This window comes from Urocampus carinirostris, chromosome 1 (genome assembly GCF_059441175.1).
Source record: "Urocampus carinirostris isolate Australia breed hairy pipefish chromosome 1, RoL_Ucar_1.0, whole genome shotgun sequence".
Classification (NCBI taxonomy): Eukaryota; Metazoa; Chordata; class Actinopteri; order Syngnathiformes; family Syngnathidae; genus Urocampus; species Urocampus carinirostris.
Genome location: NC_142349.1, coordinates 67,521,450 through 67,542,178, shown reverse-complemented (window position 1 = coordinate 67,542,178; position 20,729 = coordinate 67,521,450). Strand labels below are relative to the sequence as shown.

Below are 20,729 nucleotides of genomic sequence, written 5' to 3'. Positions count from 1 at the left end.
GGAGAGCAGGTCGTAATCGTGGGGCAGAAACAGGTCGATACCGAAGGCAGGCAGGAATCAAACAGGAAAGGTATTTGGTACTGGAATCTGGCAAAACACACAGAGAGACACAAGTACGGTCTGACACCCTCCTTTTGGCCGCTGACAGCTTAAGAGGAGGGTGCCAGCCAATCAGAGAGCGCGCTTCTGCGCGCCAAACGATTGCCACAGGTGTCTTCATTTTGGCAATCATGCCAACCAGTTAGGCAAATAGTTAGAGACGCCCTGACCCGGCCAAATCAGTCACACACCTTCCAAATGTTTGTACTTTTATTCCACAATACTAGCGGATAACATGAACATGGAACCAGACACAAGAATTTAGGAGAAAATGTGCATTTATGAATATGCGTCTTTGTGCCTTTTCAATTTAAGGTGGCGTCAGAGTCAGAGCACTGCATCATTCAGCGGGAACATGAAAAGTGCATGGAGAAAATTGAAATGCACGACCAGAACGAAGACTTGGACGTGGGTGAGTAAAACAAAGAAGAAGAAGTTTTAACTAAGGCCCAAAAAAATGTCGTACTTTAGCGCTTAAGATCCGGGAATCAAACCTACAACCTTTTGGTTTCAAGGGGTCTCCAACGTATAAACTGACATGTATTAGTTGGATCGCTTTACCATTAGGGTCATAAGCCACATGTGTCAAACAGGCGGCCCGCGGGCCAAATCAGGCCCGCTAAGGGATTGAAACCGGCCCGCGAGACAACACTCAGAGAAGCGCAAGAGAAAAACGAGCTGCAGGTTGAAATATGTCCACTTGATGTTGCCAAAGCCAGGTGCCTCGAACAAAGACACTGTACTTGTATTTATTTCTCGCTCGCCCTCTTTCTTTTCCACCCCTTTTCTCCCACTGTCTCTGTCTTTTTCACTCTCTGTGTCTATCTTTTTCTCTTCCTTTGTTGCTCTTTGTCTCTTTCTCTTTCTGTGTCTTTTCAACTTCTTTTGCTCTAACTTCCTTTTCTCTCTTTTCTCTTTCTCTCTTCCTACCCTTTGCGCTTTCTTTTCTCTTTTCTCTCCTTCTGTCTTTCTTTTTCTCTTTGGATTTCTTTTTTCCTCTCTTTTCTTTCCCCTCTTCTCCTTTTATCTCTTTTGTTTCTCACGCTCTCTTCCTCTCGCTCTCTCTTTTTCTTTCTTTGTCCCGCCCTCTCTCCTTTTCCCTCCCTCTTTCTCTTATGTCTTTATCTCTCTTTTTCTTTCTCTTTAATCTACTAGTCCGGCCTCTGACAGTTTGTTCTATTGCGTGGCCCCCGAGTTAAAATGAGTTTGACACCCCTGCCTTAAAGGCTAGGGTCCTTGGGGCACCATTTTCTGTGGTGTGTCTTAGGGAAGTACAGCCCAGAAGAGGGCGCTGTTTACTTAAGTTTAAACTATGTCACTAGTTTTAAGTACTCACAAATAAACAAAACTAGCACAGAAAATGCACATTTCTATTGAAATTGAAAATCGCATCGAAATTGCGAGACTGTTTTTTTTTCCAACCGGGCATTTCTACTTTTGAAAATTAATTGAAAAAGAAAAAGAACAACTTAAGTCAAGAACCTTTCCATGTTGACATCGAACTAGAATTGTCTTGTCATTGATAACAAGGTAGCGAACATTGCTCTATGCTCTATAAAGATAAATAAAGTTAAGTTTAACTTACTTTTGGAAGATGCACTTCAAGAGTTAGGCGACTTCCTTACTCCGTGGTAGAAAGTGGCCGAAAAAAATGCCATCCAATCATTTTCTCAACCGCATCAAGCTTTCTTATTCCACTTTCATTTTAAAAGAAACGGTTTGCCTCTTCTTGACACTTTACACCAACCCTATTGAATAGATGCACGAGATATTAAACGATAAAAATGTCAAACCAGGAAGTAGAAAAGGGATTTCTTCTTTGAGGTGGATGTTGGGTGACATCTCACAGCGCCACCCGGCGGAAAAAAACACAACAGTAATATCCTGTACTCGGAAAAAGGTGGACACAGTACAAAGTCTAACTTATATTTTTCTACATCCCGAAAAAAAAATTATCTACAAGTCGAATGGTCGTAGGTAGTGCTTGGAGACCGGCCAAAGTTTTAAAAACAGTGCAATGAAAAAAATAGCGCATCGTAAAAGTGTAATGAATCTCCCACGGCCTTCACTGCAGGAGGAGGTGCAATGAACCGTCAGACCTAAGGGGGGCAGCACCTCTCCTAGCGGGCGAGTGTTAACCACACAAAGAGTGGTCAAAGTCAGCCTAGGTTTTTGGTTTTGACTCTTATTGTATGTCAAGTATTTTGGGGTATCAGAAGAAGCTAAGTATATATTGGAATACAGTGGAACCTCGGTTTTCGAACGCCTCTCAGTTCGAAGAAATCGGTTCTCGACCAAAAATTTCGAGAAATTCTTGCTTCGCTTTTCGTTCTAAAAATCGGAGTTCGGACGCCGGTACGCTAGGGGCGATGCTGAGCGGCGTACGGGTGTAGATTGCCCCCACCCCTTGTGAAGAACTGTTGTCACGTGACCACGCACTTTCGTTTTGAATATCGGTGAACGGAGTGTTTTAACCCCTAATTATGCCTCGGAAGAAGGGCGGTGCAAGCAACAAAGTTGCTACGGGTGAAAAAAGAAGAGTAGTGCGTACAACTATTGCGTTTAAGAAAGAAATAATAGCAAAATATGAAGAAGATGTGCGAGTTTCCCTTCTTTAGAGGGAATAGACCATGGCTTCTGCAGACCACCACAAAGGCTCACCACTTGTTGTGGAGAGCCGGGTGCTAAATAACGTGTAAACGACCTGATTTTTTTATTTTTACACGTTCATGTTAGCGTAATCTTTCGTACGGAAGATTACGCTAACGCGAACGTAGGATTAGCCTGGGTTAGCTTCATGTTTACGTTCATGGTAAGCCTTCAAGGATTTGGAACGGATTAAAATGATTTTACATTACTTTTAATGGCAACAACGATTTTCGGTGATCGACCAAATCGGTTTAAGAACAGGGTTCTGGAACGGATTATGGTCGAGAACCGAGGTTCCACTGTACCTGAATCCTGTCATGGTTGCCATGGCGCCCAATTGGTCCCCGCCGTGTGGCGCCAGTTTCTGTCACGGTTGCCACGGCGCCCAATTGGCCCCGCCCACTGACACCAGCTGAAACGCGTTGACAGATTGCTGCCGGACTACTTAAACGCGGTCTTGCGAGTTGCCTGGTGTCAGAGCGTCAGCAAAACTCCTGTGCCAAGTCCTGTGAATTTGCCTGTGTTTTGATCCCGTTTTATTTTCGGCCCGGTCTCTTTGATTTTGACCACTCCTTAGTTCTGATTTCGATCTACTTCCGCGACCATTGATCCCCGGATTGAATGAGCGCGCATTCCTCCTCTCCCTAATAAATTCTGAGTAACGTTACGCGATTGGGTTCTCATTCCTGTTCCTGTCCTGGTTCGTGACAGAATCCCTCATTTCAACGGGGGCTTCCGTTTCTAAAACGTCCTGCAACAGTCAAAACCTGCTAAGAATAAACCTGGAGTTGGTTGTCTGTAGTCTGTGCAGCCCTTTGGGACTTGATTAAGGGCTATGCATATCAACATGACTTGACGTAATAATATCTATTTCTTGTGTATTCTTAAGATTGTTTCCCGGTTTCAAGCTACTTTTAGGTACGCAATAAGCGTGCGGAGTGGATCTTTCACCTCTAGCGTCCAACTCGGTGTGCCTCATTTGACTCTGATTTGCCCTTTGGACGTAATTGGCTCCCTGTCCGGCTGAGCACACACAAGCAAAACACATTAGCGGGAAGCGAAAGGTCTCCGAGAAGGCATACTGGCTACGGCGCCCTCATGTGGAAAAGACTCGTTGTGAGAGCGATGAAGCACGAATGATGGAGAACATCTGCAGATGTTGCGAGGTGCCGGAGGTGGAAGGAGAAAAAGCACAATGCAGAGGGTTTCGTGACGGTGTAATTAGTTGGAAGTAAACTAAGTGAACCGCACATCTACCGGGGCTTCTAACTTCCATGGACTCTTCTACCCAACCATCTATCTTTCTACCCACCCTTCTATCCATCTGATTGTTTAACTGTCCTTCTAACAATCTATCCATCCCTCTATCCATCAAACCTTCTACCATCTTCCACCCATCTACCCTTCCGTTTACAATTCCACCCATCCATTTATCCTTGTAGCCAGCCTTTTATCCATCTAACTAATATTCTACCCTTCTACCAATCCATCCACCCATCGTTCAACCAATCCCTCCTTCTACCATCTACCCATTCATCTACTCTTCTACCCAAACCATCCTTCTACCCATCTACCCATTCATCTGTCCTTTAAGTCAACCTTATACGCACCTATTCATCATTTAACCATCCATCTATCTTTTTACCCACCCTTCTATCATCCAACCAATATTCTACCCTTCTACCAATCCATCTATCCATTGTTCTACCAAAACTTCTTTCTACCATCTTCCACTAATTTACACATCCATCCTTTGATCCATCTACCCATTCATCTACTCTTCTACCCAAACCATCCTTCTACCTATCTACCCATTCATCCTTTTACCATCCATCTATCCATTTACCCACCCTTCTATCCATCTAACCAATTTTCTACCCTTCTACCAATCCATCCATCCTCCTACCAATCCATCCATTCACCTACCCATCCACCTTTCTTCCATCTTCCACCTATCCACCCGCTTATCTGCTCTTCTACCCATCCAACTATCCTTCTACCTATCATCTATACTTTTAGCCATTCTCAAACGCACCACCCATTCATCCTTCTACCCATCAGTCCATCCTTCTGCCATCCTCCCCAATCTATCAATCCTTCTACCCAGGCATCCTTCTACCAGTCCATTTGTCCTTTACATAGCCCTCTACTTATCAATCCATCCATCTTCCCATCCTTTTCCCCATTTATCTACCCTTCTAAAAAAAGCATTTTCTACCTATCAGTCTATTTTTTACCCATTCTTCTACCCATCTTTTGATCTTTCAACCCATCCTGCCACTTACTGTATACACCATCCATCCATCCATCCTTCTACCCATCTTTCTACCCATTCATCTATCCTTCTAAAAAAGCATTATTCTACCTATCAGTCTCTTTCTACTCATTCTTCTTCCTATCCATTCATCTTTCAACCCATCCTGCCACTTACTGTATTTATCCATCCATCCATCCTTCTACCCATCTTTCTACCCATTCATCTATCATTCTAAAAACATTATTCCATCTATCAGTCTATTTTTACCCATTCTTCTTCCCATCTTTTCATCTTTCAACCCATCCTGCCACTTACTGTATACACCATCCATCCATCCTTCTACCCATCTTTCTACCCATTCATCTATCCATCTAAAAAAGCATTATTCTACCTATCAGTCTCTTTCTACTCATTCTTCTTCCTATCCATTCATCTTTCAACCCATCCTGCCACTTACTGTATATACCCATCCATCTATTCTTCTACCTAGCTTTCTCTTTATCTCCCCACCTATTCTTTTACCAAGTCATATATTCTTAGACCCACCCTTCTACCCATAATCCATTTTTCGACCCATCCCTCGACCCGAACTTCTACCAATCCTTCCATCACTCTCTATTTCTACCCATCTATCCTTTTACTCATCCATCTAATCCCTCATCTTACCATATATTCTTTTACCCATCCTTTCACTTATCCATCCTTCTAACAATCTAACCATCCACCTTTCTGTTTTTCTATCCTTCTACTCTTTTAGCTACGTATCCATCTATCTTTCAAGTAATCCATCCACAAGTTGTTCTTCTTAGTTAAGATTCTGCATCCTTTTTTACGTACCAAAACTTATTTGAATGTAACCATTTCGGATTTATGTCTGTTATGTCGTATTTTTCCCAAAACCGCAGAAGTAACGGAGGACCAATGGTATAAAATAGATAAACAAAGGATTGTAGTACAGACGCTCCCCTACTTACGACCTTTCGACTTACGGAAAACAATAGATACAAACATTATTTTCGGGATGTCGAAAAATATCCAAACAATGCTGTAAGTGTCAATACCAAAACGGAAACAAGACCCACTCGCGTAACGTTTCTCATAGTTTTATTGGGAAAAAGGGAAAGGAGTGCATACACGGTCCGGAGATCGCTGGCCGCGGGGAGTAGGTTGCTCAGACGCGGAAGTGGGACTTCCGTGGCGAGTTATGGCGAGGTCAGATGTGGTTGAGGTCAAACAGATCGTAGCGGGAGAAAAACAAGAGCAAAAATACGGGACAGGCCTGTAAAAACTTAGATTCCCAGACGGACCGACAAAAGGGGACTGACTGGACAGAGGTTAGATACTGACAGGGAGCCAATCTGTCAATAAGCTCCAGCTGGCGCCACCTGGGCAGGGCCAATTGGGCGCCATGGCAACCATGACAGTAAGTTAGATTTTGTATTGTGTGCACCTCTGCTATCGGCATGTGGTGCCGCTGTGAGAAGTCACCCAGCATCCATCCTGAAGTAAAACAATCCGCTTCCTCTTCCTAGATAGTGTGAAAAACCATTCTATACTGTATCTCCAGCACGCTAAGTACTTTGCCATTTTTATTGTCTAATATCTCGCGCATCTATTCGATACGGTTGGTGTAAAGTGTAAAGAAGAGGCGAGCCGTTTCTTTTGAATTAAAAGTGGAATAAGAAAGCTTGATGCGGTAGAGAAAATGGTTGGATAGCTTTTTTTTCGGCCACTTTTTACCACGGAGGTGGAAGTCGCCTAACTCTTTAAACCCATCTTCTAAAAGTAAGTTAAACTCAACTTTATTTATCTTTATAGAGCATTTTATTTTATGAAATGTTTATTTTTAGTACAAAACAATACAGGTAACTTAAACATACTTATATAAACCTTAAACATACTAAATATTGCACGGAAGCAACTTACAAACAAATTCAACTTACGTACGATCGTCCGGAACTAAATATGAATAAAATGATGACTCACAACACATGGTAAGCTTTCTCTCCTGGCTTTGATCTCTTTGATCTCCGTCAAAACGAACATAAAATGCGACAGAAACAAAATGAAAAGAAATCCAAACAGCTTGCCGACATCATTTTTGCCGTTCCATGTTTTCCGTTACTCCCCAAGCCTGCACAAAGTGTAGTCATTTTATTCCTATTTAGTTTCTTTTGTCTTTTATTAGCATATTTGGTATCGGAGTAATCCAAAAGTAATTGAAAGTAATCCAGTTAAAGTAACCCTACCCAACCCTGCTCGTTCGTAAGTAGGGCAGCATCACATCAACTTCTTCTCTCGTGTGTTGGTTCCCACAGCCTGCCCTTGGATGTGGGACAACCTGACCTGCTGGCAGGCGGCCGAGGTGGGCGAGGTGGTGGTGGTCAATTGCCCCGAGTTTTTCCACGACTTGATGGGCCCTGAGGACGGTGAGCTCAAAACTTCACGTCCTCCCCGGGTTTCTTTTCTCACTGAGCACGTTCCCGGCAGAGATGGGACGGGTGAGTCGCAACTGCACCGAGTACGGTTGGTCGGAACCGTATCCTCACTATCTAGACGTGTGCCTCTTTTACGACAACGCCACCAAACCGGTGAGGGGATCGTACGTGAACCGTCTCACAGAAACTCGAGGTTTTCTCACAGGCTTTGTGTACTTTTCAGGATATGTACTACGCCTCGGTCAAGGCGCTGTACACGGTTGGCTACAGCACTTCTCTTGTGTCTCTCACCACTGCTATGGTCATCCTCTGCAGGTTCAGGTGAGTGTAAGAAGGAAGATAATATGAATGAAAACTTTATTCGAACATCAAAACAGAACAAAAACAATAACTCAACAACAAAATAACGTTACATAATATGTTTGAAAAGGGGTAGTAAGTGTCATGATTACCCAAGGGGAGCCACCTGGGGTAATCGTGTGGCGCGCTGGAATGTGCTTCCTGATTGGTTAATGCTCCCTTTTTAAACGCGTTACGCGGAGAACTCTTGGTCGGAGGATTACTTCTGTACCCCGTAAGACTCTCCCGATTACATGTGCCTTCTTGTTTACCTGATTCTGCCTGCCTGCCTCCGATCCGACCTGCCTCCGATTCGACCTGCTTTCGTCCCACGTTACGATCTTCTCTTCAGTCCTGGTAAACTCGACCTGCCTTCGTCCCACGCTACGATTGATCACGTCTCCCGCTAACCCTTACGCTTCCCCAAATAAAGAACTGTACGAACGCTCTGGGGTCTCCTGCTCTGTTCTGGTCCTCCTGACAGAATCCTCAGACCAGAATGGACCCCGCGTTCTGTCAGGAGGACCAGAACAGAGCAGGAGACCCCAGAGCGTTCGTTACAAGTCTTTTATTTGGGGAAGCGTACAGGGTTAGCGGGAGACGCGATGACCGTCGAACGTCAGCAGCAACGCCGTGAAGACAGCTTCGGGACACGTAGCCAATCGTAGCGTGGGACGGAAGCAGGTCGAGTTTACCGGGACTGAAGAGAAGATCGTAGCGTGGAACGGAAACAGGTCGGATCGGAGGCATGCAGAATCAGGTAAACAAGTAAAAAAAGACACAGGAAAATCAGGCGAGTCAAACGGGGTAAAAGGTAATCCTCCGACCAAGAGTTCTCCGCGTAACGCGTTTAAAAAGGGAGCATTAACCAATCAGGAAGCACATTCCAGCGCGCCACACGATTACCCCAGGTGGCTCCCCTTGGGTAATCATGACAGTAAGAAGCAAATGCTTATATTACCTACCCCTACGTCTTCCCCACACAATTGTAATGATATTAATAATAACAGTTATGATATAAGAATAGCAACAATAACACAAAGTTAATTCGACGCACTATTCCCAATCTCTCGTATCACTCAGACGCCATTTTCTTCATCTCTGTATTCCGCCAGTAATGTTTTTTTGTATTTAGATTTGAACACGTGAATAGTTGGACGTTGTTTGATCTCGTCTTGTAAATTGTTCCAAAGTTTGACTCCACGCACAGACACACACATGATTTTCCTGGTGGTTCTCACCTTTGGGATTAGGAATTCACTACAGCCCCTTAAATTATAATTTGCCTCTTTCCGAATGAATCATTTATGGATGTTTTCTGGCACTGTTTTTTTTACCTTAAATAGCAGTTGTGCAGTGAAAAATTTTACTAAATCATTTAATTTTAATAATTTTGACTGCAGGATTAAAATATGAAATATGATCTCGATATCCTACCCTGTGTATGGTTCTAATTGCACATTTTTGGAGGATAAAAAGGGGCTGTAGTGAACTTTTGTAATTATTGCCCCAGACTTCTGCACAATATGTTAAGTATGGCAAAACTAGACAACAATATAATAAATACAATGCATTATTGTTTAAAATGAATTTGGCTTCATTGATTATTAAAATGCTGTTAGATACTTTAGTTTGTATGTGTCTGATATGTGTTTTCCAGCTTAATTCATTCTCTATTATGACCCCTAAAAACTTAATTTCTTATACAGTCTATTGCAGCAATATTATGGATTATTATTATTATTTTGGATACTTTTTGTTGTTCAGTCTATTTTCAATATTTTGCAGAAAAATTGTAGTATAACCAATCACGAGATATCAATATGTTCTGAGGTGGGGATTACACCATGAAATTGATAGTAGCCTATGGTAACAAGCTAATCCGAACCCCCAAGACCCCATCACTCTTGCTGCTGCTGGACCTTAGTTCTGCTTTTGACACTGTGGACCATAATATCTTACTAGAACGGTTGGAAAAATGGATTGGTCTCTCAGGAACCGTCCTCTCATGGTTCATATCCTACCTCTCAGATCGGACGCACTGTGTTAAATATAGTGAAATGACATCTGAGCCCTATAGCGTTACCTGTGGTGTTCCGCAGGGTTCAGTACTTGGCCCCCTTCTTTTCAGCATTTACATGCTTCCATTAGGTGATATTATTCGCAAATCTGCCACACTAAATTGTGGAAATTTGGAGGCCTGCCTCATTGAGATAAAAGAGTGGATGTCACTCAACTTCTTGCGCCTTAACTCTGAAAACACCCCTTTGAGACTCTTTGTGATTAAGGGCTATACAAGTAAACATGAGTTGGTTTGACTTGACTTCTGTGGGTGGAACCGGCTGGGGTCATCATCTCTCCAATGTAGTTTAAGACACTCATCATGTCAATGATTTCTCATGACAGTTAGAAATCAAATTACAGAATTTACAGAAACACTCCACGGGATGGATACCCAGGTGTTCTTAGTGGGGTTATGTGCGGACAACATGGTGAAATGAATACAAAATATAAAACAATGAGGAAATCAGATCGAATGAGTTTAAAGTCTGGTAACCAGGTAACATTTTTGAAGTAAAACAGATGTCAATTCTGGTTCTCCTTGCTGTCCTTTCAGGAAGCTCCACTGCACCCGCAACTTCATCCACATGAACCTGTTCGTGTCCTTCATGCTGAGGGCCATCTCCGTCTTCATCAAGGACGGCGTTTTGTACGCGCAGGAGGACAGCGACCATTGCTTCGTGCACACGGTCGGTCGCACAAGTGCTGCTACTTCATGTTCTTTATCTGCACAAATTGTCTTCTCACCAGGGTTGGGTAGGGTTACTTTAACTGGATTACTTTCAATTACTTTTGGATTACTCCAATACCAAATATGCTAATAAAAGACATAAGAAACTAAATATGAATAAAATGATGACTCACAACACGTGGTAAGCTTTCTCTCCTGGCTTTGATCTCTTGGATCTCCGGCAAAACGGACATAAAATGCGACAGAAACAAAATGAAAATAAATCCAACATCATTTTTGCCGTTCCATGTGTTCCGTTACTTCCCAAGCCTGCACAAAATTTTGTATTTTTATTCGTATTTAGTTTCTTTTGTCTTTTATTAGCCTATTTGGTATTGGAGTAATACAAAAGTAATTGAAAGTAATCCAGTTAAAGTAACCCTACCCAACCCTGCTTCTCACATACAGTCCTGAATTCTCAGTTCTTTGCCTATTTATCACTTACAAAGGTTTCAGAACATTAACCCAATTTTAATACCACACAGTGCCAATCCGATAAAATACCAGATGCAGTTTTGAAATGTTGATTCCATTTATTAAGGCACAAAAAAACGAAAACATTTTGGGACTATTGTGATGATCTGAAACCCTTGTGAGTGATAAATATGCAAAAAAACATGGAAATCAGAAAGGGGGCGAATACTTTTTCAATGCACTGTAGTTTGTTGACAAGTGGACTATCACAAAGGACCATCAAATGTAAAAAAGCGAAAAAAAAAACAAGATCACGCCGAAAAATATGTACTATTTCAAATGTATATGTGTGCAGAATATTTGTTTTATGTTAGCCTTTAGCTCCAGTCTGCATTATAAAGCATCCCAACCAAACTCTATTAATTCAAATAATTAAATGTATTAAATTATGATAATTATACATATTTTATATAATATATATATACTACTTTTTTTCCACCGTTTCATTCTCTAGGCACTCATGTTAGCCACTGTACAAAAATTGCAATATTTTGTCGCCAATGAAGCGTATGGGTTTCTGAATTGGATAAAGAAAGAGAAAGGCATTGTGGGTGGTAGTTCAGTCAATATCACATCTGTTTTTTTCGTGATGCCGCGACGCAAACCGAAAAAAAGACAGACATATTGCGTTGACCGAAAACAGACAGGAGACCTCGAGACTTAACTCTACACACTTCTAACACATCAAAGTTTTAATTTTGTACGTTTTTGGGCACACAAGATAATTTGTAGCCTTATAGCTGGGAAATTTCTGTTAAATAGGGTCTAAAAGTTCTTAATTCCACACCGTAATGTGAATAAGATAAAAAACACGGTAAAATAATACTTAAAATTTGCAAAATGATCTACCAAAGGAACAATACATCTATTTATTTGAAGCTTACATACAAGGCATCCATTTTCACTCATTCCTCCCAAAGATATTGTAGAAAAAATTAAAATGAACCCCAAAAAACTTTATTCGTCATCTCTTTTCTAAAACACAAATGCAACACAAACAAGATGGTCACCATCTTTTTTTTTGCTTTATTGAAAGCCATTCATGACTTCCTACTGTTACCATGGCAACAACAAGTCTGAAGAAACAACTCCCACCTCCACCGTTTCCTTCTCTAGGCACTCATGTTAGCCACGGTCCAAAAACAACAATATTTTATCGCCGATGAAGCGTACGGGTTTCTGAATTGGATAAAGAAAGAGAAGGGCATTGTGGGTGATATTTCAGCCAATATCACATCTGTTTTTTTCGTGATGCAGCGACGCAAAGCGAAAAAAAGACGGACATTTTATATTAACAGACTTAACTCTACACACTCGAAAACACATCAAAGTTTTAATTTTGTACGTTTTTTGTGTACACAGGATAATTTGTAGCCTTGTAGCGGGGAAATTGCTATAAAATGGGGCCTGAAACATTCTTAATTCCACACGGTATTGTGAAAATGTGTCTATTCTACCAGAATAACAAAGATATTGTTGAAAAAATCAAAATGGACCCCCAAAAACTTTATTAGTCATCTGTTTCTTAAACACAAATGCAACACATAGCCAAGATGGTCATCATCTTTTTTTTTTGCTTTATTTAAAGCCATTCATGACTTTTTACTGTTACCATGGCAACAACAAGTTTGAAGAAACAACTCCCACCGCCACCGTTTCCTTCTCTAGGCACTCATGTTAGCCACGGTACAAAAAACAACAATATTTTATCGCCGATGAAGCGTGTGGGTTTCTGAACTAGATAAAGAAAGAGAAAGGCATTGTGGGTGGTAGTTCAGCCAATATCACATCTGTTTTTTCATGATGCCGTGACGCAAACCAAAAAAAAGACCGATATTTTATATTGCGTTGACCGATAACAGAGACCCCGAGACTTAACTCTGCACACTGTAACTACACACTATTGTGTAAATTATAACCTTTATCTTCTTTCTTCCTTATTCTTCTTTGTTTTCTTTTATCCTCACTGTTAAATGTAAAACTGGAGTGCCACGTCCAATTTCGTTGTCACAATATGTTCAACCCATTTTGTAACAATGACAATAAAGATATATTCTATTCTATTCTATTCTATAAACACATCAAAGTTTTAATTTTGTACATTTTGGGGCACACGGGATAATTTGTAGCCGTGTAGCGGGGAAATTGCTATAAAATGGGGCCTGAAACATTCTTAATTCCACACGGTATTGTGAAAAGGTGTCTATGCTGACAGAATAACATCAAAATACGCTAAATTAATACCTAAAATTAGCAAAATGACTTAACTCTACACACTCGAAAACACATCAAAGTTTTAATTTTGTACGTTTTTGGGGCACACAGGATAATTTGTAGCCGTGTAGCATAGAAATTGCTATAAAATGGGACCTGAAACATTCTTAATTCCACACGGTATTGTGAAAATGTGTCTATTCTACCAGAATAACAAAGATATTGTTGAAAAAAATCAAAATGGACCCCAAAAAACTTTATTAGTCATCTGTTTCTTAAACACAAATGCAACACATAGCCAAGATGGTCACCATCTTTGTTTTTGCTTTATTTAAAGCCATTCATGACTTTCTACTGTTACCATGGCAACAAGTCTGAAGAAGAAAAACTCCCACCTCCACCGCAAAGAATCTGCAAATAATTGATGCCTTTCTTCAAAAGAGTTTGCAAAAGGAAAGGAGCTTCCCTATATGAAGATAATCTGACGATTTCTTTGCAGGTGGCGTGCAAAGCGGTAATGGTTTTCTTCCATTACTGCGTCATGTCCAACTACTTCTGGCTCTTCATCGAAGGCCTTTACCTTTTCACACTGCTGGTGGAGACCTTCTTTCCAGAGAGGAGATACTTCTACTGGTACACCATCGTCGGATGGGGTACGTCTTGGAAAAAAATGGTCCGTCGATGGTCCAAACTGTTGCATTGGTACAAAATATGTCCAAAAATTGTAATAATAGGACCTCCATGTAAGGACTGTATTGCTCCAAGATAATGTTGCCACATTTAAGTAGTGTTAACTTTTTATCCATGTATCTATGCTATTTACGCTTCTATTCATCCATTCATCCATCCATCTATCTCTCTTTCTCACTTTCTCTCTTTCTATGGATAGCAAGATGCAGTGGAATGCAGAGCAGGTGTCTCTCTGCCTCTCTGTCTCTCTGCCTCTGCCTCTCTCTCTCTCTCTCTCTCTCTCTCTGTCTCTCGCTTGCTTTTCGCCCCCTCTCCCTCTTTCGCTTGCTTTTCGCAATCTCTCGCTTGCTTACTTTTCTCTGTCTCTCTCTCTTTTTCTCTCTCTCTCTCTCTTTTTCTCCCTCACTCTCTCTCTCTTTCACTCTCTCTCACTTGGTTTTTTGCTTCCTCTCTCTCTCTCTCTATCTCTCTCACTCTCTCTCTTGCTTGCTTTTTGCTTTCGCTCTCTATCTCTTTATCTCTCTCGGTCTCTCTCTCACTTGCTTTTCTCTCTCTCTCTCTCTCTCTCTCTCTCTCTGTCACTCTCTCTCTTGCTTGCTTTTCACTTTCTCTCTCTCTCTCTTGCTTGATTTTCTCTCTCTCTCTCTCTCTCTCGCTTTCTTTTTGCTCTCTCTCTCTATCCCACCTTCTCTCTCTCACTTGCTTTTCTCTCTCTCTCTCTCTCTCTCTCTGTCACTCTCTCTCTTGCTTGCTTTTCACTTTCTCTCTCTCTCTCTTGCTTGATTTTCTCTCTCTCTCTCTCTCTCGCTTTCTTTTTGCTCTCTCTCTCTATCCCACCTTCTCTCTCTCTCTGTTTTTCTCTCTCGCTTGCTTTTTGCACTCTCTCTCACTCTCTCTCTTGCTTGATTTTCACTTTCTCTCTCTCTCTCTTGCTTGATTTTCTCTCTCTCTCTCTCTCTCTCTCTCTCTTGCTATCTTTTTGCTCCCTCTCTCTCTTTTGCTCTCTCTCTTCCACCTTCTCTCTCTCTCTTTATCTCTCTCGCTTGCTTTTTGCTCTCTCTCCCTCTCCCACTTTCTCTCTCTCTCTCTCGCGCGCTTGATTTTCGCTTTCTCTCTCTCTCTCTTACTCTCTCTCTCACTCTCTCTCTTGCTTGCTTTAGAGATATATATTATGTGTTTTTTATTTTTTCGGTCTTTTTGAATAAAGTTGTCACGGAAATGATAATTCATACATAATGCAAAGCTCTTTCACATCTCTCATTTTGACTGTAATTTTTGCTTGTATCCATGTTTTTCTTATTAAATAGGAACACCTACCATTTGTGTGACGGTTTGGGCTGTGCTTAGGCTCCATTTCCACGACACTGGGTGAGCATATATACACACACAGTGGTACCTTGGTCCCTAATCATAATGCGTTCCTGGTTTTTGGTTGAGTCCCGAAAATTTTTTTTCCATAGGAAACAATGGTAAGTATTTTAATCCGTTCCACCCATAAAAAAAAAATACCTAAAATATTAAGAAAACGTGTATTTTTACAACATTAAAGACCATAAATGTGTTCATAATACATAAATAAATGAATAAATCGCTTCTTTATGTTTTATAAAAGTCAAAATTGTCGAATTTGCAATGCCATGTTGCAAGGTGAGATCGGACACGCGAAAACCATTTTTATACTTCGCGATGATTTCTATTTTCTCTGCCCCGCAAGACGTGGGATTTGACTCGGTCCCGTTTTCCTGTTGGCATGTCCTGTCCGGTATTGTTCCCGTTTATATTTGTCCTGTTTAAAATCGGTTTCCAGTTTCGTCCCGTCTATTTTTGTCCTGTTTATTATTCTCTCCAGTTTTCGTTCCCGTCTAGTTTGTCCTGTTTAATTTTGATATCCTGTTTCATTGTCAGTCCTATCTGTCCCATCCTGTCCGGTATCGACCCCATCTGTCCGATATCTACTCGGGCAACGGGTATCGATCTCGTCGGCCTATCATTTCACGCCAGACTGCTGCCTAACGTGCATGACTCTCCATTTTCCGTAAAATAAAAGGCTTGTGTGAGAAACGTCACGCGTTTGGGTCCTGATCCTGTTCTGGTTCATGACAAGTTGAGGACCGGGATGCCACTGTATATACATCTTTTTTTTCATTCCCTATTTTATGAATTATTTCATGTGCATCAATGATTCCATTTAAAAGTATTGCTTTCTTCCTCTTCTCCCTTGTACAGATGCTGGGATACCAATGAGCATACTGCTCTCTGGTGGGTGATCAAAGGACCTGTAGTTGCCTCCATCATGGTATGAAAAATCACAAACTACTTTTCTTGTTTCCCTCTTAGCCCGCCTGTGTAATGATACGTATTTCCGCACGTATTTTCAGATCAATTTTGTCCTTTTTGTGGGAATCATTATCATCCTGGTGCAGAAGCTGCAGTCCCCCGACATCGGCGGCAACGAGTCCAGCATTTATCTGTAAGTGTGATTGGCTGCATGCACGGGGAAAATAAATTTTAAAATAAGATTCCAGTTGCATATTAAACAATCTCAGGTTCCAGTCTGCCTCATCAAAATAACAAATCCAAGGTTATAAGGTGTTTTTTGGTATCCAATCAACACAGACACAGCATTTTGCATAGACGGGAAAGAAAAAGGGCAGCAAAACTCTACTTAAGCAATATTTCTCAAAATTATTGTCATTCAGAATTCAAAAGCATCAAGGTTAATCAACTACAAATTCCTGTTACCTAATTTGAAACACTAACTAGAGGACTGACTAGTTCTAACTGAACAAAACATGAAAGGAAGATAGCACAAGAGACATTCCCACACCTGGACGGAACATAAACCTTTGGTAAAATTTTATACTGGAACACTTGATAAACTCCAACTGAACAAAACATGAAAGAGAGATGATGTAGGATTTGTACTCAGCTGATGGAAGAATAACGAGAGTGCCAAAACATGGAGGTCATACAACAATGTCCGAACACTATTGGTACACTGACTGGCTTTAACTGAACAAAATATGGAAGGAAGATAGCACAAGAAACATTCCCACACCTGGACGGAACCTTAACTTTCGTGCCACGACGACAAGATGATCAAATATAATACTGGAACACCTAATAAACTCCAACTGAACAAAACATGAATGGAAGATAGCACAAGAAACATTCCCACACCTGAACGGAAAATTAACTTTCGTGCCACGACGACAAGATGATAAAATATAATACTGGAACACCTAATAAACTCCAACCGAACAAAACATGAAAGGAAGATAGCAAAAGAAACATTCCCACAGCTGAACCAAAAATTAACTTTCGTGCCATGACGACAAGATGATAAAATATAATACTGGAACACCTAATAAACTCCAACCGAACGAAACATGAAAGGAAGATAGCAAAAGAAACATTCCCACACCTGAACAGAACATTAACTTTCGTGCCACGACGACAAGATGATAAAATGTAATACTGGAACACCTAATGAATTCCAACTGAACAAAACATGAAAGTAAGATAGCACAAGAAACATTCCTACACCTGGATGATCATTAACTTTCGTGCCACGACGACAAGATGATAAAGTATAATACTGGAACACCTAATAAACTCCAACTGAACAAAATATGAAAGGAAGATAGCACAAGAAACATTCCCACAACTGGACGGAACATTAACTTTCGTGCCACAACGACAAAATGATAAAATAAAATACTGGAACACCTAATAAACTCCAACTGAACAAAACATGAAAAGAAGATAGCACAAGAAACATTCCCACACCTGAACGGAACATTAACTTTCGCGCCACGACGACAAGATGATAAAATGTAATACTCGAACACCTAATAAACTCCAACTGAACAAAACATGAAAGGAAGATAGCACAAGAAACATTCCCACACCTGGACAAAACATTTACTTTCGTGCCACGACGACAAGATGATAAAATATAATACAGGAACACCCAATAAACTCCAACTGAACAAAACATGAAAGGAAGCTAGCACAAGAAACATTCCCACACCTGAACGGAACATTAACTTTCGTGCCACGACAACTAGATGATAAAATATAATACTGGAACACCCAATAAACTCCAACTGAACAAAACATGAAAGGAAGATAGCACAAGAAACATTCCCACACCCGAACGAAAAATTAACTTTTGTGCCACAACGATAAGATGATAAAATATAATACCGGAACACCTAATAAACACCAACTGAACAAAACATGAAAGTGAGATGATTTAGAATTTGTACTCAGATGATAGAGGAATAATAACGAGAGTCCCAAAACGCTGAGGATATAAAACAATGTCCGAACACTGTACACTGACTGGCCTTAACTGAACAAAATATGAAAGAGAGATGATGCAGAATTGGTACTCCCATGAGAACTCATCAACTAGATTGTTATGACAATGAAATATCGAAGAAATATCATGCTGGAGCTTTCACTAGCTCTAACTGAACAAAATGAGGAAGAAAGGAGGCACAGGGAACACACTCATGCGTGGACAGAACAGCTTCCATAATGTTCCAACATTAACCAGCTCTAACATAAGTAAACATGAAAGAAGAAATAGACATGAAACATTCCCACAAATGGAAAGTAAGAAACTGGAGTGCCATGCAGACGAGAACATGGAATAAAATGCTGGAACACCAATTAAAGTCACGTCCAGAACAAAGGGTAGACCCAATCGCGTAACGTTTCTCACAAGTTTATTGAGATAACGAGGAAAGGCAGCGCCCGCGATCCGGTGCTTGCTGGACGCAGGAAGCAGGCCGCCCACAGAATCGGAACGTGTTCCAAATGCGGAAGTAGATCTTCCAGAGCGAGAGATCGTGCTGTCGAAGACGGAAAAAACAGGTTGATAGCCGGGACGGGAGAGCAAAACGTGGTCGGGATGAAAAACGGGTCGTAAGCCGGGACGGGGAGAGCAAAACGTGGTCAGGGTAAAAAAACAGGTCGTAGCCGGTGACATATGCTACGAGTGAAAGGACTACACTGACTAGGGTAAAATCACATGAATGAATGAAAGCGTTGGCAACTCCCTGATCAATTCGTTGTCTTGCACGATTTATAAGCCACTTAGCATGTTCACTCAATGTCTAGTCATGTTTATTTGTGACGCCCTTAATCACAAAGAGTCTCAAAGGGCTGCACAGACCACTGATTATTGCAAACCACAGACTATTATGACACCATCCCCTGATTTAAAACCCACGTAAGGGCAAGGAAAAACTCAAAAACCTCAACATGAGGAAAATGAAAAAACCTCGAGAAGGGACAGTCTCAAAGGGCTGCACAGACCACAGACTATTGCAAACTACGGACTATTATGACACCATCCCCTGATCTAAAACCTAGTAGCCTAGATGGTAAGGCGCCCGCTTTGAGACTGGGAGGTCGGTGGTTCGCGCCCCGGCCGAGTCATTCCTAAGACTTAAAAAGTGGTCGGCGGCGCCCTCTGTTGGCTGCGGCTGCATCGGCTCGCTACAACGGGTCAGGTGCAATCGACATTTCGTTCTGTGTACATTGTTACACAGAATGACAATACAAGGAAATTATTATTATTATTATTATTATGAGGGCTAGGAAAAACTCAAAAACCTCAACAAAAATGAAGAAACCTAGAGAAAAGACAGTCTCAAAGGGCTCCACAGACCACAGACTATTATGACACCATCCCCTGATCTAAATTCTACATGAGGGCATGGAAAAACTCAAAGACCTCAACATAAATGAAGAAACCTTGAGAAAGGACAGTCTCAAAGAGCTGCACAGACCACAGATTATTGCAAATCACAGACTATTATGACACCATCCCCTGATCTAAAACCTACATGAGGGCAAAGAAAAACTCAAAAACCTTGACATGAGGAAAATGAAGAAACCTTGAGAAGGGACAGTCTCAAAGGGCTGCACAGACCACAGACTACTATGACACCATCCCCTGATCTAAAACCTACATGAGGGAAAAACTCAAAAACTCAACAAAAACGAGAAACCTAGAGAAAAGACAGTCTCAAAGGGCTGCACAGACCAAAGACTATTGCGAACTACAGATTATTATGACACCATCCCCTGATCTGAAACCTGTGTGAGAGCAAGGGAAAACTCAAAACCCCATAAACCTTGAGAAGGGACCGCATATGAGGTCATGCCCTTGCAGGATGACCAGGCTGCAACAGATGTTGCAATAACAAACATAGGTCAAGGGCTTGCCGTGTAAAAACAGAGATTTGCCGACAGACCGACAAAAGGGGACTGACAGGACAGAGTTTAAATACTGACAGGGAGCCAATCTGTCAACAAGCTTCAGCTGGCGCCACATGGGTGGGGCCAATTGGGCACCATGGCAACCGTGACAGAAGTGTCGGATGAAGGAACAAGTTAGTCCGGAGTCATAAAAACATTCCAGTCATTCATACTTAATCAATATAAAACACTATTACTGAACAACACATTGTCAAAAGACGATGCAGCACATTGGTGTGGGAACACTGACTGTCCCTAACGAATCAAAATATGAAACTCGAGTAGATTTTTCTCTATAATCTACAGAGAATATGTGTGTGTCCGGTGTGTTGTGTGCTAACAGGCGTTGTCTGAGTTGCGCCGTTGTGTTGTCTTTGTGCTGTGTAGCAGCTGTGCTCAGAAATGCTTCAGTGAGCCCTCACAGGCTGTTCAGCATTCGTGCAGGATGTCAGAGTTGTCCGCCATCACGCTGTAAGTGTGTGCGTGCGTTTGCATGATATCC

The 20,729-nt window shown here is 41.4% G+C and overlaps 1 protein-coding gene across 4 annotated transcripts in view; it reads left to right on the top strand.

The window, feature by feature from the left end:
* Window positions 1–20,729, top strand: part of LOC148376628 (pituitary adenylate cyclase-activating polypeptide type I receptor-like) — a 49,508-nt gene that overhangs the window by 9,528 nt on the left and 19,251 nt on the right. For 2 of the 4 annotated variants that reach the window (XM_088349294.1, XM_088349285.1), the window contains exons 2-11: window positions 415–511; window positions 7,324–7,434; window positions 7,496–7,596; window positions 7,667–7,764; window positions 10,400–10,532; window positions 13,761–13,914; window positions 15,259–15,319; window positions 16,178–16,247; window positions 16,330–16,421; window positions 20,615–20,698. In XM_088349294.1, the coding sequence (XP_088205420.1) occupies window positions 415–511; window positions 7,324–7,434; window positions 7,496–7,596; window positions 7,667–7,764; window positions 10,400–10,532; window positions 13,761–13,914; window positions 15,259–15,319; window positions 16,178–16,247; window positions 16,330–16,421; window positions 20,615–20,698 (1,001 nt within the window). The remainder of the gene's footprint in view (window positions 1–414; window positions 512–7,323; window positions 7,435–7,495; window positions 7,597–7,666; window positions 7,765–10,399; window positions 10,533–13,760; window positions 13,915–15,258; window positions 15,320–16,177; window positions 16,248–16,329; window positions 16,422–20,614; window positions 20,699–20,729) is intronic. The other 2 variants (XM_088349312.1, XM_088349303.1) reach the window with 1 other exon arrangement.